This window comes from Megascapheus bottae, chromosome 7 (assembly GCF_031878675.1).
Source record: "Megascapheus bottae isolate mThoBot1 chromosome 7, mThoBot2.hap1, whole genome shotgun sequence".
Lineage (NCBI taxonomy): Eukaryota > Metazoa > Chordata > Mammalia > Rodentia > Geomyidae > Megascapheus > Megascapheus bottae.
The window spans coordinates 67,989,842-68,007,267 of NC_143515.1; the positions used below are offsets into that span (position 1 = coordinate 67,989,842).

The window sequence follows — 17,426 nt, forward strand, 5'->3', positions numbered from 1 at the left end:
CTGCGGTGTTTTAGGGCTGGCTCTTCTGTGTGGTCGCCGCTAGCTATAGGTAGCGATTTGAATTGAAGTTCAAAGTCAGTTCCTTAGCATGAGTGGCTACATGTGCCTGTGGCTTCCATGTTGGACAGCACAGCATCAGATTCCTTCCATGTTGTGGAAAGTTCTTTAGAGCGATGGCTTGCCCCTTGGGCCGTGTCTCCTCGTTGACAGCTCATTAACTCACCAAATCTCTAAGGAGCACTCGCTCTGTGCCATATACTGTTGGTGATGGAGGGTTCCAGGTATTACACATGTGGCCAGTTGCAGGCCCAAGGGGCTGTCTCCTGAGACTGCGGTCACCTTGGCCAGCACAGTGTCCCCTATCTCTGGAGACTGCCAACAAGTCCAGACCAGTGACTAGAAGTCCCATGAGACCAGTCATTTCCATACATGGTAGACCACCTTACTCCTTCCTCTGCGCTGTTGGCAGTGTTGTTTGCCTTTCCTGCATGCAGCCAGGGACTTGCACTGATGCCCAGGGACTGGTCTTTGCATGGCTGGTGTTGGGACCTGATTGGGTAGAGAGGTTTAAGATTTTCTATCCTATATGGCATAGACCCTTGATCAAGGAGAGCTGAGCTGTTTGGACTTAATCCTTCCAGGCTTTGTATACCCCATTCTCCTGCTTTTTATTTCCTGCCTCCAGCCTCTTCTAAGTACTGAGGCTTGAACTCAAGGCCTAGATGCTGTCATTTGAGCATTTTTGCTCAAAGCTGTCACTCTACCTCTTGAACCACAGCTCTCCTTCCAGCTTTTATGGTGGCTCATTGGAGATAAGAATCTCATTGATTTTTCCTGCCTGGGCTGGCTTTGAACCAGGATCTTCAAATCTCATCCTCTTGAATAGTTAGGATTACAGGCATGAGCCAGCAGTTCCAGTGACATTTAACTTGCCTGTAAACTTAGACGCTAGACTGGTTCACACAGATTTGCTAGTTGGTGGGTTTGCTGATTCGCTTGTGACAGGTCACAGTGGCACGTATTTCTAGCACACAGCACATCCTTAGGACACATACGGGCGTGTGTATGGCCACACACACCCAACAGGCAAGCAGACTTTATGTCTACACATCACATACAGAGACTATGTACACCAACACACACATCAGGGCGTGCACACACGCAGCCACACATCGGTGTCTGGACACTGCAGGCCCCTTTCTCCACTTGTATCTCTCCCTCTTCTGCACAAGGATGCTGTAGGTAGCTAGCTTCTCACTAGCAGAGTTCATTTATCCACATCCCTCCTGGCTGCCTGCCCTGATGTAATTAACTCCTGAATGCCTCATCAGAGATCAGCCGTAACAACTTGGGGGCCCATGGGAGTGATGCTGGCCTCCTTTCTCCGTCTCAGCCCTGAGCTGGCACAAAGCAAAGCCTGACCTGAGTCACTGCCAAGGAGATGACACTCAACTGTTCCTTCTCACAGGCTGAAGGACGGCTCTGGCAGCTCTGGGGCTGCACGCCACCCGCGGTAGGCCTGGGGTGTCTAGGTGGGGTCTTTCTTTCTGTCTTTCTCTATCCAGAGAGCCTTCCAGGGCTCATTCTTTTCTACACCACGTTTGATTCTATTCCCAGAGAGGGCCAGGCCCTTGAGTTTATTATCATACTGTATTTTGACAGTAACCACCAAGGGAAGCATTTGACCTGTTGCCTTCCTTTCTTTGTACAGAGCCCCATCTTAGCACCACAGGTTTGCCCCCCCCCCCAGAGCTTGGCTAGATATTCTTCTCCTCTGAGACTGCCTTGCACCCTGGGCTTGACCTCCTACTACCTTCTCACCCGGTGTTCAAGAATGAGAGTTTACCACCTCTTAGCTTAGCACATTCTTTCAACTGTGTGACCAGAAAAAAATTCTTCCCCCTCAGAAAGCAACAATCTGTTCCCCAGCAGCAGCCCTCATTGGCCTTCTCTGGGGAGGCTCCAATGCAAGCCTCGTGTCTTCCACACCACAGCTTTCCCCACACTTGAGCGTGGCTGGTCTGGCCCCAGGCATACAGAGCCCTCTCTTTTCTCCAGCTGGATCCCAGGCCCGTCGACCTCCTCAGATGCCTGGACTCAGGCTCCTCGCCTCCTGGTCACTGCCTAGTGAAGGCTGAGGTGCTGTGTCCTTCGGCAGAGCAGAGGACCTGGTTCTGAAAACTACATTGAGTCTGATCTGGGGGAACAAGTCAGGAGGCTTGTTGAAATTACGACGTTGTGCTGCGCATTCATTTAAAACCCAGTAGCAGGGGCTGGGAGCGTAGCCTGGTGGTAGAGTGCTCCCCTAGCATGCAAGAAGCCCTGGGTTTAATTCCTCGGTACCACATACACAGAAAAAGCCAGAAATGGTGCTGTGGCTCAAGCTGCAAAGCATTAGCCTTGAGCAAAATTTGTCCAAGGACAGACCCCAGGCCCTGAGTTCAAGCCCCAGGACTGGCAAAAAAGCAACAGCATGGATTTTCTGACTCTAGATCAACAACTTTTATCTTCAATGTAGATTTCTTGCATTTGTTCGTTGGTTACATGAGTCTCCTTGGTATTTTCTCCTATAGAAACACATTTATAAATTTAAGCTTTTGGTCAAATTTTCAAAATAAAAGAACGAAATCTATGTTAAAAAAAAAGCAACAACAACAAAACAAACTAATAGCTGTGTGGCATTGGTGGCTCACACCTGTAATCATAGCTCATCAGGAGGCTGAGATGTGTGAATCACAGTATAAAGCCAGCTCAGGCAGAAAAGTCTTCATGAGGCTTTTATCTCCAATTAACCACTCTGGCTCAAGTGGTAGAGTGCTATCCTTGAGCAGAGAGAGGCTCAGGGACAGTACCCAGTCCCTGAGTTCAAGTCCCAGGACAGCACAAACAACAACCAAAAAACCCTAATAGCAACTTAAAATGTAGACACTTTCTGGCAACTTAAAATGGTAGACTCCTCACTCCAGTGTCGATGCGCCACGTCTCCTCCATCTGCTCTCCCACAGTTGATTTTAAGGACTTAGTATTGTCATCCCATCCCTTTTGAGTGCCATCATGGGGGTCTCACCCCGTTACTGTGGAGTGAAATCCGTGCGAACTACCTGACTTGCATTCACAATCCATAACTACATCCATGTCCTCTGAAGAGTTTTCCTTCTAATGTGCCAAGTCTACATTATCAAAGTAGCCTAAGCGTGCTCCTATTACACAGGCAAAGAGCAATAATTACAGGGCCCCTAATGTTTGCCTAGGGTGACAGGGGTCTTGGCACCCTAGTCCCGCAGGGGACTTTGCTTTTCCACCAGATTCTTTAGTGGTCATGAGATCACTCCTCCTCTGACAAGATTTTTTTTTTTTGCCAGTCCTGGGCCTTGAACTCAGGGCCTGAGCCCTGTCCTTGGACTTTCTCAAGGTTAGAGCTCTACCACTTGAGCCTCAGCACCACATCCGGCTTTTTACTATGTATGTGGTACTGAGGAATCGAACCCAGGTCTTCATGCATGCTAGGCAAGCACTCTACCACTAGGCCAAACTCCCAGCCCCTGACAAGATCTTTTTGTTTTAAAAATATTTCTTCAGCAAAGCAGCCCTTTGAGTTGTTGTTGTTGTTGTTTTTCTTCTTTTTTTTTTGGTCAGTTGGGTTGAACCCTGGGCCTGGGCGCTGGCCCTGAGTACTTCAGCTCAGGGCTACCACTCTACCACCTTGAGCCATAGCCCCACTTCTGGTTTTCTGATGGTTAATTGGAAGATAAGAGGCTCCCAGTCTTCAGTACCCAGACTGGCTTTGAACCGGTATCTTCAGATCTCAGCCTTCTGAGTTGCTGGGATTACAGGTGTGAGCTACCAGTGCCCAGCTTGGAATTCTTCTTTTCTACCTCCTTGACCTCCAGTGTAGGACCCATTTTGGGGGCCCCAGGCTTCCCGGTAAGGAAATAGCATTTTCCACAGGGTCAGACTTCAGGATAATAAAGTATAGATGGGGAAAAGGAAAGGTAGAATCTTAGTACACATGATTCAGGTCTCCATGAACAGATGTGCAGAAGTAGAACATATTAGTTGCTACTTTTAACAAGGAGAAGCAATGTGAAAGGCTCTTAATTTGATCACGAAGGTTCATAGAATATTGACAGTTTCACTATTATATATATATATATATATTTCATGCCTATATTCAGTTAATATGTTCATTGAACATATATTGTTTATGTAAACCAGTGTATGGCATCAGTGCATAATGAATAGTGATACTCAGTGACTATCACTTATAACATTGAGTTCCAAATGCCAAGAGTTTTAAAGGTCTAGTTTTCAGTTCCATTTGGAAAAAGTCACATTATAAAAATAATGATGAAACTGAGAGAAAGTAAGAGAAGGGGTGACATTGTCCAAAAAGAAACGTATTCTACCTGATATATTACCGCAACCTCTCTGTAAATCACTTTATAAAAACAATAAAAAGTTTATAAAAACAATGATGAAAATACAGAGTAAAGAGCAAAAAAGAATAAATAGTGACGTTTTAGTTCCTGACAAATGCTGATGGCAGTGAGTTCTCTGAGGTCTGGTTAGCTGTGGCTACTAGCCTCTTGAGGCTTTTGCCATTTTAGCTTTCACGTGAATTCCACTGGATTGGTGGTCTGCATTTTCTGCTTTTCTGTTCAGCCCAGCCTCCTCCCTTAATAGGCTTTGTCTCCAGGCCGTGACCTTGGTAAGATCTTCCGAAATGTTGCTCTCGGGCCAACTGGTGGTGGTGGCGACTTACGCATGTCATCCTAGCTGCTCAGAAGTCTGAGATCTAAGGATTGTGGTTCAGAGTCAACGCAGTCAGGAAAGTCCCTGATAATGATGTTGCTGCAGCCCTGCTGCCCACACTGAGTGAAGAAGCCTCAAGTCCTGTGAGTGAGGCAGCCTTTCCCGCCCCTCTCTTGCCACTGGCAGGACACTGTCTTCTGGACAGCCCAAGCAGGCTAGGAAGTCTGGAGCCGTCCAAGGCCCCCAGAGCTTCCCCCTTTCAGAGATATCTGGCAGTTACTGAGAAGTCAGGGTCAGGGTTAGGATCACAGCTGGAGACAGCAGGTTGTTTGATGTTTGTTTTTTCTTAAGTATTTTAAAGGGAGGAACAGCCTTTATGGTAGTGTGTGTATACATAGATGTATGCATATACATCTACATATACGAGTACCTTTATTTATGTGCACTCATATGCCCAATATTGTCTTCACAGTATATAGTTTGGTGGCCTGTTCTCTCATCATTTTTCTTGTTACAATAGCTTTCATTGTGATCTTTTTTTTGTTTGTTTAATGGTAGAAAAATACGTAGTGTTAGCCTGTCACAACATAACCTGGAACCAACCGGTTGTAGCTACACCTTCCCCTCTCCATCAGCCCGCTGAGGGTGTTGGTCTTGGCCACATGGATAAGGCTTCAGAGCCTGTCACAGCTTGTTTGATCTGGTACTTGTCACCTTTGACATCCATGGTGAGCGTGTGCTGTCTTCTGTCTTCTTCGTGGTGGAGTCAGTGGTCAGGGCACTTGCTGATGGCATAGTGGTCAATACTGTTTCTCCTGGGGTGTCATTTTGGAGAAATTTGGTCTGCCTCTAGAACACAATGTCTTCGGCTGCAAGAAAGTGGATGAACAGGTAGGTACAGGGATGTGAATGAGTGTGTATGGATGTGTTTTGCTGCTTTTTAGCATTATCTTGTTGGCCTTCAAAGCCTTTGTTTGGGGGAGGGCCAGGAATTTCCTTCCTTACTCTCAGCACCATTTTGTGGAAAGGATCATTGTGATCATGTTTAAGGTTACTTAATACTCCACCCAGGGGTGCGTTACCAGGAGATCGGCCACTGACTGGGCATTTGGCAAGCTTTTCTCACAAATGTTATTTATTTCTCCTGTGCAGATCTTCTTGCACATATATCTCTCTTTTGGGATTATTTCCTTTGGATAAATTCCCAGAAATGTCATTAATAGGTCAAAGGCTTGGAACATTCTTATGATTCTTGCAACATATAGCACATAACTGGTATTTCTGGAAAAGGAAGCATTTTTTCTATTCTGGAGTGACCAAACCACATTCGTCCGCTCTGGGCCTCTTAGAAATTCTAGGATATTTCACTCTTGCATGCTGTAAGGGACCCAGGAAGTAAGTAGAGGGGGGGGGGATCTCCTTCTTACCTAGATCATAAAGTAGTGGGGTTTGTTGTTTATTTACTTACTTTATTTTTTAACAGGGTCTGGTTATGTAGCATAGGCTAGTCCTGAACTCTTTGTTTTTCTTTTCTTTACTTTCCTTTTCTTTAGGTCTGAGATGGGGACTCGAACTTGGTACCTTCTGTTTTCACTCATTGGCTAGTGTTCTGCCAACTGAGCCATTCCTCCAACTGCATAGTCGTGAGCTCTCAATTCTCACAGGTGCTGGAATTGTAGGTGTATGCCAGCATGCCTGCTGGGGTGTGAATCTTTCAAAGGAACCCCAAGAATGGCTATGAGGGATTCTCTGTGTAGACATGAGTGTTTTTCTAGAAGATCCATGGCTATCATGACACACCTGGAAGAGGGACTAAGATCCAGAAAAGAGTTTAGAATCTTTGATCTATAGATGCAAATGAGGCCTCCAGTTGAAAGGTAGCAACAAAGTGAGTATAAATGAGAAGGAAGGAATGGGCACACATGGGAGGGGCTCGGACCCTTCTGAAGAAGTATCATAAGGGGGTGTTGAAGGGTTTGAGTAAGGAGGGGTGTTCCAGAGGGTGTGATGTCAAGAGCAGAGCTGGACGAGGAGAGGTCCAGAGAAAAGACAGGTAGAGCCAAAGTGAGGTCTGAGATGTCTACAGAAGCAGGAGGAAGACAGTAGGATGTTGGCACAGATTTCACCGAATGCAGAGAAAGCTTAGTTATTAATAATGCTCTCTAAGAACCATTGAAGTCACAGCAGTAGACATAAAAATAAAGAATTGTCTCAGCAAGTCAAAAAGTACGCTTCTGGGCACCAGCCAAAAATCTGGCAAACAAGCACACAGACCAGGCAGTGTGCTCCAATATTTATCCCAAACACAGTAGGCCCTGCCCCTCTGCTCCTATTAGTTGAGATCAGGTTCACTGCTCATGATTGGCTAGTATGAATAGGGTAAAATGTATTTACAGAAGATGGTTTAGAAATAAGATTAACAGTTCACAAGTAATCTCAACATATACCCACACCCTATGCTATTTCTTTTTTCTTTCTTTCTTTTTTTTTTTTTTTTGCCAGTCCTGGGCCTGAGCTTAGGGCCTGAGCACTGTCCTTGGACTTTCTCAAGGCTAGAGCTCTACCACCTGAGCTTCAGCACCACTTCCAGCTTTTTTCTATGTATGTGGTACCAAGGAATCGAACCTGGGTCTTCGTGCATGCAAGGCAAGCACTCTACCACTAGGCCAAACTCCCAGCCCCTCTCTGCTATTTCCTAAACAGTCTGGGGATATAATTCCACCTTGAAAAGAACCTAGTTTAAGATAAAAACCTTACATTACAAAATTCCTTTTTTAGCTCAAAGCAGTTCCTCTTTCCTTAGCAAGAGCCTAGCCACCAGGCCAAAGCAGGAACCTTGAAGCACTATACTTTGATAGAAAAGGCAGTTTTTTTCACAGTTTAGATGCCTTGTAGAATGTGGATTGAAGAGAAGAAGCATGTTGGGACCTAGCGAGTCTTATATAAAGTTATCTGAAGAACCTCAGGAGTGTACGTCCTTGCTAGAGCACATGTGAGGCCCTGGGTTCCTTCCTGTAATAGTTATCTCAGAGAAACTATTTTATAGGAGAAAGATTCGTTTTGGCTCATGAGTTCAGAGGCTTTAGTCCATGGTTGAGAGTCTCTGTTGTTTCCGGGCTCATGCTAAAAGGGTGTGAAGAGCTTCCTATCTCATGGCAGCCAGGAAACACAGAGCCAGAACATCATGGTAGAAGGGTGTGAAGAGCTTCCTATCTCACGGCAGCCAGAAAACATGAAGGACAGGGCCAGAGCAAGATATATCCTTCAACAGTGTATTCTTAGAGATCTATTTTCTCCATCAAGGCCCCACCTCCTAATAGCGCACTGATAAAATTAGTGCCTTGGTACAATTACATCTCACTGGTGTCACCAGTGTGGACACCAAGCCTTTAACACATGCGTCTTTCGCAGGAACACTTCATATCCAAACCACAGCCTGCTCCCCTTGCTAGAAATGGTGCTGTGGCTCAAGTGGTACAGCAATAGCCTTGAGAAAGCCAAAGGACAAGGATCAGGCCCCGAGTTCAAACCCCAGGACTGGAAAAAAAAAAAAGTAGCAGGGAGGAATGAGAGTATAGAAAAGAATGATGGGACCCCAGAGCAAGACCCAAACCTAGCAAGATGCTGTAGATGTCTGACAGCACCTAAGATATACCGTGGTCAGATGTGCCTCCAAAGTCTTGTGCCTCCCTGCCTCCTGCAGCTCCACACGACTCCTCTTGGACTGGCTCTGCTTACTGCCTGCATCTTTCCTCTTCTAGTATGCCATGTTCTCACCATCTCCTTGGGTCTCCATTTCAGCCTAGGCTTCTTCTTCACAACTTTACACATTATCCTGTTAGGGGCTACTTGCAGGATATTGACCCTGTCATACTTTCTCAGGTCTCCAAGGCATTCATTTGAAATCTGTGTGGAAGTCTCCATGGTCTCACAACTTGAATTTTTTATGCCTGCAAAACAAGCATTATCTGAACAGCGCCAAGGTCAGCTGTCAGCTGGAGCAGTCTTTGGGCACCTTTGGGCCATGCCATAGTGCATAGGTGATGGAACGTGGGTCCTCCTGACCCTCTCCTCAAGGGAGAGTCTTAAACAAGTTTGTTCGTTTGCATGCCCTGTGATAGGCAGAGTTTTTCATTCCTGAGCAACTTCCATGGTATTTTTCCTGTTGCTCAGTGAAGAGTACTTGGCCTCTTTTTTGTGTGTGCTGATCCTTGAACTCGGGGCCTACTTGCTTTCCTTGAGCTCCTTTTGCTTATGCTAGTGCTCTACCCTGTGAGTCACAGGTCCACTTCTGGCTTTTTGCTTGTTTATTGAAGATAAGAATCTGAAGGACTTTCCTGTACAGGCTGGCTTCTAACTGTACTCCTCAGATCTCACTCAGTCTCTTGAGCAGCTAGAATTACAGGTATGAGCCAGTGGCTCCTGGTTTGGGCTTCTTTTTAGAATCCGGAATGCTGGCTGCCTAGAAATTTCCCCTGCCAGATTCCTTAGTCTGTCACCTCTCTAGCTTACTCCCCCACAAAGTCTCAGGACACAGACAAAAAGTAGACAAGTTCTTTATATCTGTGGAGCCTCGGGAGCTTGTTTCTTTTCTTTCCACATTGCTATTGGCAGTCTCGTCTTCTGGGCTCCCACTGGAATTGCCCATTAAACCCTGTAGTCCACGTCTACAAACTTTTCCAAATTCTTCTTGCAACCACTTCCCCAAGGCACATGGTTATGTAGCCACAGCCACAACCTTACTTTTCTAGGACCAATTTTCTGTTAGCTTTTCATCACTATGAAAAATGTCTGAGAGAAGCAACTTAAAACAAGGAGAGATTGGTTGTGGCCCATAATTTCTGAGGTTTTTTACTCTGCAGTCTGCTGGAGCCATTGCTTTGGACCTGAAGTAGGGCAGAATATCATGGAGGAGGAGTGTATAGCAAAGGCTGCTCACCTTATACCAGCCAGGAAGCAGAGGAGACAGGAAGGAGCATGCCCACTGGCCCACTTCCTCCCAGAAAATCGTACCTCATAAAGGCCTACCTATGAAGTGAATGTCCTGATAATCGAGCCACCTTTTAAAAGTGCTACTGGCTGGGGAGCAATTTTCAACAATAAGCCATTTTGTTGGGGGAAGGGGTCGTTTCATATCCAAGCCATAATACATCCCAGCATTGGGGTCTGGGAGGGGGAGCGGGGGAATAGAGTCCTCATTTGCTGAGCTACTTCTCTCCCTCCAACCTCCATGTATGTGACCTTTACCGCCCCACATCTGCCTGCCTCACCTAGTTCTGCTATGATCCATTCGTCCTGCCCTTTGTGTGTATCTGTCTTGTTATCAAAGTGACTTTGGGCAGCTTATTAGCTTATGTATTTTGAGGTGGAGGATGCAGTTTCTGCTAAACACACAAGGAAATCTAAAGCAGAAACCTTCATTTATTTACAGCCACAGCTCCTTTGTTGTTATCACCAAGATGGATATTTATTGATAGCCTGCCCTCAGAGCTCCTGCAGCACTCCTCAACATGAGACTATATAATGTAAAACAGTGCAAATCCCTCCCATCTCTCCCCAGAAAGAAGCTAACTGGCACTAGCACAGGCTCTCCAAAGCATTGTTTCAGCTCTAGGGCTGATTTGCCTAGAGTCCAGGCCTGGCTGGAGGAGGCAGCATGTGGAGGGGAAATGGGTCTGTGGTTGGGACACACAGCTCTGCATGGGACTAGAACGGATTCTGGTCACCTGGAGCTTCCAAAGGAGAGGCCTGACCATAGGGCCCTCTGCTGCCGGGATTGTAGCATGCAGGCTGGCAGAGAGACTGGCACAGCTCCGGGACCTTCCCAGACCTGTGTCCTACATCCCCTATCCCCTTCCTGCTTACATGCCTGGGCACGTGGCCCGTGCTCCTTACCTGCTCCTTTCCCATCTTCTCACACGTTGGCTCTGCTAGGCTGGGGATGGCACCACTACTTCTCCTCCTCTGGTAGAGCCAAGGCCAGTGCTCTGGGGTTATTTTGGCTTCTCAATCCTGAGCTGTGACGATGCCATAGCAGGGTGGTTTGTTTGTTGATTTGTTTGTTTTTTGGGGCTTGAACTCAGGGCCTGAGTACTGTCCCTGAGTGTTTTATTTTTCTCAAGGCTAGTGCTCTGCCACTTGAACCATAGTTTTTTGTTTTGTTTTTTAGCATCTTACAGATTCTCCTGTTCTGTTTGGCTTCAACCTGAGATCCTAAGACCTTAGATTCTTAAGAAGCTATTACAGGCATGAGGTCACCAGCAACCATCACAAAAAAGTGTTTGTTTTTTTTTTGTGGGTCATGGGGCTTGAACTGCCTAGGTGCTCTTTAGCTCAAGGCTACCACCATACCCCTGGGCCTGGGCGTTGTCAATGAGCTCCACCCTACCCTTGAGCCAAGCCCCACCTCCTGTTTTCTAGAGGTTAATTGGAGATTAGAGCATGCCCACTCAATCAGTTTTAAATAGATACACACAAAGGGCAGGACAAATGGATCTTAGCAAAGTGGGTGAGACTCAGTCCTTTTGTGCTGGGGCTGGCTTTGACCCTTGATCCTCAGATCTTACCTTCCTGAGTAGCTAGGATTACAGGCTTGGGATCTTAGCCAAAGTGAGTGAGACTCAGTCCTTTTGTTCCCGGGCTGGCTTTGAACCTTGATCCTTAGATCTCATCCTCCTGAGTAGCTAGGACTACAGACTCGAGCCACTGCACTGCTCATTGCAAGTTTTTCTAGCCATGAAGGCCAGAATGAAGGCAGAACTGCCATCAGCATTTCAGGCCAGAAGTAGGCCCCACTTCTTGCATTGCTGACCACTGTGGAACCAGATGTCTCTGGTGGGCTGTGCTGTGCTATGAGCACAGAGCTGCTGATGTCCTCAGCTTTGCCTGCCTTGCCCAGCTTTCGGCAGCTGATTCAGTGGCAGCTGAGCCCCTGGTCACCAGGACCTGCTCCGTTTTGCGAGGTGGGGTGGGGTGGGGGTATTGCCTGTCATTGTCTGGCTCTTGCTCCCTACCTCTCCCTGCCAGTCTGTAACTCCAGCCTCTTCTTGGCCTTTGGCAGCTGCTTCCCAGGCTGTCTCAGTTTTGGTGCCTAGGCCACACGCCATGTCCTTACCATTAGCCACATTTCTCTTGCCCCTTGACCTTTCACAACTTCTGTCCTTAATCTGGTTTAGTTCGGTTCTCCTTTAACTCTGCCCTCCCCCCCCCATTGTCCTACACCAGCTGCCGCTAGCATCTTCCTCCACCAGGGGGCACAAGAGCAGCACTTTGCACTCCAATTTTCCATTCCCACTTCATTCTCCTAACTGTTGACTGGGTGTCACCAGGAGCTGCCAGATGGCACAGCCCCCTCGCCTCTCCTGAGCATCTCCAAAAGTGCCCATTCACGGAGGCCTCATGACTCCTCAGCTTCCTTTCTTCTTCAGCACAGAGGCACGACCACACTCCTGACCGCCGCTCACATACATCCTGGGTTCCACGTTCAGAGACTGGCACCATCCACCCAGATGCCTTAGCCACAGACTTCTTTTTTTTTTTTTTTACTGGAAAGAGCCAGATAGTAAATATTTTCGGTTTTGTGGGCCATATGGTCTCCGTCATAACTGCTCAACCCTTGTTGGAGTTTATTGATACAACATGTAAACAAATGTGTGTGGCTGGGTGCCAGTGAAACTTTAATGAAAACAGGCAGCAGCTAGGATCTGGCCCACAGACCACTGCTTGCTGACCTCCAATCTACGTCCAGTGCTTGAGAAGCATTTCCATTTCCATTTCCATTTCCACTGAAACGCCTGCTAGAGTTTTTGGATATTTTCCCCTCAGCATCTTGGCTTCAAGACTTGCCCCAGCTGTAGGAGGGATTCTTGGTATTCCCACACTCCCCTCGTGTTTTGACCTCTTTGTCCTCCCACATGGTGCCCTGGTCATGGCCGCGTCACGCCACACTGCACTGAGCAGTGCTTCACTGGCTTTGTCTCACTGATGCCTCATATGTCTCAGGGCTTTGACCAAATTGCATCTGAGGCGGAGATGGCTTTGTCAAATGACCCCAGAGGTGAGGGACATGAAGGAGACAGCAGTGCGGGCGCAGGCAGTGATAACTCAGGAATGGCTGTGTTTCTTACAGAAAGAGGCTGAGCGAGGGTTTCTTTGTGGAACTTGTCACACTTGTCAGTGTTTTGAGGGACTGTCAGGATACTGAGCCTTGTCAGGGCAAGAAGTCATCTGACAGAAGCCTCGACTATCGCTGCTGTGCATCTGCAATGCCTCTTGTGAAAGCCTGCCTGATTTCTGGCTGGCATCGATCCCCAGGACGAGGCAGTTCTCCCCAGCAGTACCTGAACTTGGCCTGCAGGACTATCGGGCTGCACCCTTCAACCCTGTCTCCCTCTCCCAGGAGAACCTCATGCTTTCAATCCTGCCCAAGCACGTGGCTGATGAGATGTTGAAGGACATGAAGAAGGATGAGAGCCAGAAGGACCAGCAGCAGTTCAATACCATGTACATGTACCGCCACGAGAACGTCAGGTATGAGGTGTTCAGCAAGATGCAGCGAGGAGGGAAACAGGCTCGCGTGAGCTGCCTCGTATCATGGGCTTTGGTTTCCCCAGAGTTACAGGCAAGGCCATCCCATGGTGTGCATCTCAGCTCCCCAAGCTCCTCAGCCATGCAGGAGCCACTGGGCACACTTGGATAAATATCACCTCCGTGGGGACCCGGCCATCCAGAGTCAGCTGTGGCACTGGAACCAAGACCTGATTCTAGAAAGAAGGATGTGTTCATATGGGGGCAGAGATAGAACGATCGGTGGTTTTTATGCAGGACCTAGAGGCAAGCCCATAGGGAGAGTGTCTGCAGGAGTCAGCTGCTGTGTCTGAACCCTGGCCATGCCAGGGTCTCACCGCCCTGTGGGCTGGCCAGGCACTGGTAGTGGACCTGGGGGGGCCTCTGGGGCCTCACTGCCTGTGGCTCTCCCCCTCCCCCACAGCATCCTCTTCGCTGACATCGTGGGCTTCACCCAGCTGTCTTCTGCCTGCAGTGCCCAGGAGCTCGTGAAGCTTCTTAATGAGCTCTTTGCCCGTTTTGACAAGCTGGCGGCCGTAAGTACCAGCCTGCCCACTCTTCCATTGCAGCCCCAACCCTTCCCACCTGCCCTTCCTCCTCCTGCCCTGCCCCTTGCAGGGTGACGAGGGCCAGGAGCAGAGGCCACGCTCTGCCCTTTCAGAAATACCACCAGCTGCGGATCAAGATCCTGGGCGACTGCTACTACTGCATCTGCGGCCTGCCTGACTACCGGGAGGACCACGCCGTCTGCTCCATCCTCATGGGGCTTGCCATGGTGGAGGCTATTTCGTAAGCCTGGAGGGCCGGGCCGGGAGGAGGGCAGGGCTCCAGGACATTCGTACTCCTTGGGCACCCGCAGGCACCATCAGGGCCTCTTGAATGACCTGTTGGGAGGACAGGATGTGGTCTCACCTCCTCCTGGCCAGGGAGATGGCACGGCCTCTGGGCATGCATGGCTTTTCAGCCTTTGACCAAAGTCATCCCCTTCCCCCCCATTTTCTGCCCTTCCCCCAGGTCTTGTTTCTTGCACTGTTTTTTCTTGTTAACATTGTAGCGGGCAGATGGGTTCGGGATTTTCCCTCCTTAGCTCCAGTGACGTAACTGAGGTTACCTGCTCTAGGGCACCACAGAACCTCTGCCAGCTGTGCCACTCAGCGTGCCACTCCCCCGGGTTAGGAGGGGATGAGTGCCCTTTCCCTCCTTCCCTCCCCTTGTAGTTACTGTTAACCCGGGCCTGGAGGCCTCTGGAAGGGTGGGTCCTCAAGTGGAGAGACCACACACAAAGTGGAAAAGAATGCTGCCCGGGATGGATCTGAGCTGTCTGTCACTCTTCATTTGCCTCTGGGACAGCTTTTCATTCGTGGGAGCATGCATGTGTGTCTGTCTGTCTGTCTTTCTGTCTGTCTGTGTGTCTGTACTGGGGCTTGAACTTTTTTGTTGTTGTTGCTCATGGGGCTTGAACTTTGGGCCTGAGCGCTGTCCCCTGAGCTCTTCAGCTCAAGGCCAGCACCCTACCCCTGCAGCCACAGCGGCCATGTCCTGTTTTCTAAGGGTTAATTGGAGATAAGAGTCTCATAGACTTTAGTGTCCAGGCTGGCCTTGAACCGCCATCTTCAGATCTCGGCTTCTCGAATGGCTGGGGTTAGAGGTGTGAGCCACCACACCTGGCTTGAACTCAGAGTTTTATGTTCTGAGTTTTTTTTTTAGCTCTATTACTTGAGCCATAATTCTACTTTCAGATTTTTGCTATTGGAGATAATCCTTTTGTGGATTTGTCAACTTGGGCTGGCTCCGAGTCTCCTGAGTAGCTAGGATTATAGGCGTGAACCGTCACGTCCTGTCTCCACTCTGGCATTTTGCCAGGTGGAATCTCACAGACTTTTCTGCCTGGGTTGATTATAAACTGGTGTCCTCCAGGTCTCCACCTCCTGAGAGCTGGGATTGCAGGCATGAGCCACATTCTTAACTCTCTGGGTTAAAACCCTCCTAGCACTGGCTGCCCGGAGCTGCCTTTACTCTTCTGCTATGCGGGGAGGGGGGAGTAAGTATTCAGGACGAGAAGCTCGGCTCCAGTCCTTCACCCCAGTAGGCAAAAGCCTACTGCCTCCCGGAGTTCTAAAGCAAAGATCATCACAGCCATTTGGTCACTTCTGCCTCGGCAGTGCCCAGAACACATGGGGCACTGCAGCAAAACACTGACTTGTATAATTAGAGGAGAGAAATAAGGGGATTCTCAGAGGAAGTCCCTGTGTCCTCTTGTGTGCCTCTGGCCTGTGATCACCGAGTCCAGCCTGGGCTGTGCCCGGGCGCTAGCCCTCCCTCCCCGCCCCCGGCCTGGGGGAGGAAGGCTACGAACCCCCTTCGGGGACAGGGAAGCCGTCCATCCTGGAGGCCACGGCCCAATGCCACTTCCTGGTGTGTGCCTGGCAGGTATGTGCGGGAGAAGACCAAGACTGGGGTGGACATGCGCGTGGGGGTGCACACGGGCACTGTGCTGGGCGGCGTCCTGGGGCAGAAGCGCTGGCAGTACGACGTGTGGTCCACCGACGTCACTGTGGCCAACAAGATGGAGGCTGGCGGCATCCCAGGGTGAGTGCGCCTGCCCTGGGGAGATGAGGACCACAGAGGGGAGAGCCCCTCCAAACCCTGTGTCTCCTCCTCCTGCCCTGCCATGAGACTCCCTCGGGGCCCTTAGTACTGAAGTCACAGAGCAGGTTTTCCAGAGGCTCCAAGCCGCCTGCGACCACCCTTTGCAGTTCACAATTTACCCTGAACCTTGCCCAAGCCCTTCTGTAGGAGCAGCCATTTCGCAGGCCTTGCCCTTAGGGTTGGTATAGATGGCGGCGGCAGCGCCTAGCCTGGCCACTGAGCTGGGGCCTCCCTGGAGGCCATTCCTGTATTTTTATTTATTTATTTATTTTTTGGTCAGTTGTGGGGCTTGAACTCGGCACCGGCGCTCTCCCGGAGCTCTCAAGGCTGGTGCTCTACCACTTGAGCCACAGCCCCACTTCCTGTTTTCTGGTGGTTAATTGGAGATAAGAGTCTCACTTTCGTGCCTCGGTTGGCTTTGAACTGTGATCCTCAGATCTCAGCTGCCTGAATAATTAGCTTTACAAGCGTGAGCCACCTGGGCTGGCACAGCAGGGGATTTTTATGTTGGTGTTGTTGGTTTTTTTTTTTTTTTTTTTGCCAGTCGTGGGGCTTGAACTCAGGGCCTGAGCACTGGCCTTGGACTTTTCTCAAGGTTAGAGCTCTGCCTCTTGAGCCTCAGCACCACTTCCAGCTTTTTTCTATGTATGTGGTACCAAGGAATTGAACCTGGGGCTTTGTGCATGCTAGGCAAGCACTCTACCACTAGGCCGAACTCCCGGCCCCGGTGTTGTTGTTTTGAACAGAGTTCTAGACTTTACTTAAATTTTTTTCACATTTATCTTTAATTTTTTTTAAATTGTTATTATCAAGGTGATGTATACAAAAGGCTTACAGTTGCGTAAGTCAGGTAAAGAATACATTTCTTTTTGCAGTATATCACTCCTTCCCTCATGCTCTTCCCATCCCTACCCACAAGTTATAGAGTTCGTTTTCCGTGCCTAGCTGGGATTTTAAGGTGGGAATAATCCAGCTCGTGACGGTGAGTTCAGAACCAGCTCTAACATTCAGAATCTTACCTGCTACTCTCCGCAGTCCAGGAGGAAGCAGGTCAAGGCTGCCCACGCAGCTAGTCAAGGCCAGCCTGTAGGCCTGGCTCTGTCCCACCTGCCCCAGCGACACAGGCCTGAACAGCAGCTTGTGTGCAGGCCGCAGGTGCCAAGGTGCCTGTGGCACATGCTCACAGCCTCTTGTTGGCATCCAGGCGTGTGCACATCTCCCAGAGCACGATGGATTGCCTGAAAGGGGAGTTCGATGTGGAGCCTGGTGATGGGGGCAGCCGCTGCGATTACCTGGATGAGAAGGGCATTGAAACCTACCTCATCATTGCCTCCAAGCCAGAGGTGAAGAAAACAGCTGCCCAGAATGGCCTCAATGGCTCGGTGAGTTCCCTGCCCATTCCCAGTATCAAGTTAGAAAGGAAGGGATTTTTTCAGGACATCTCAGCATTTGGAAGGCTG

The 17,426-nt window shown here is 49.1% G+C and overlaps 1 protein-coding gene across 2 annotated transcripts in view; it reads left to right on the forward strand.

The window, feature by feature from the left end:
- The window catches only part of Adcy3 (adenylate cyclase 3), a 73,627-nt gene that overhangs the window by 41,228 nt on the left and 14,973 nt on the right, over window positions 1-17,426 (forward strand). For both annotated transcript variants that reach the window (XM_090337354.1, XM_090337355.1), the window contains exons 4-8: window positions 13,151-13,281; window positions 13,742-13,853; window positions 13,979-14,106; window positions 15,748-15,906; window positions 17,171-17,348. In XM_090337354.1, the coding sequence (XP_090193480.1) occupies window positions 13,151-13,281; window positions 13,742-13,853; window positions 13,979-14,106; window positions 15,748-15,906; window positions 17,171-17,348 (708 nt within the window). The remainder of the gene's footprint in view (window positions 1-13,150; window positions 13,282-13,741; window positions 13,854-13,978; window positions 14,107-15,747; window positions 15,907-17,170; window positions 17,349-17,426) is intronic.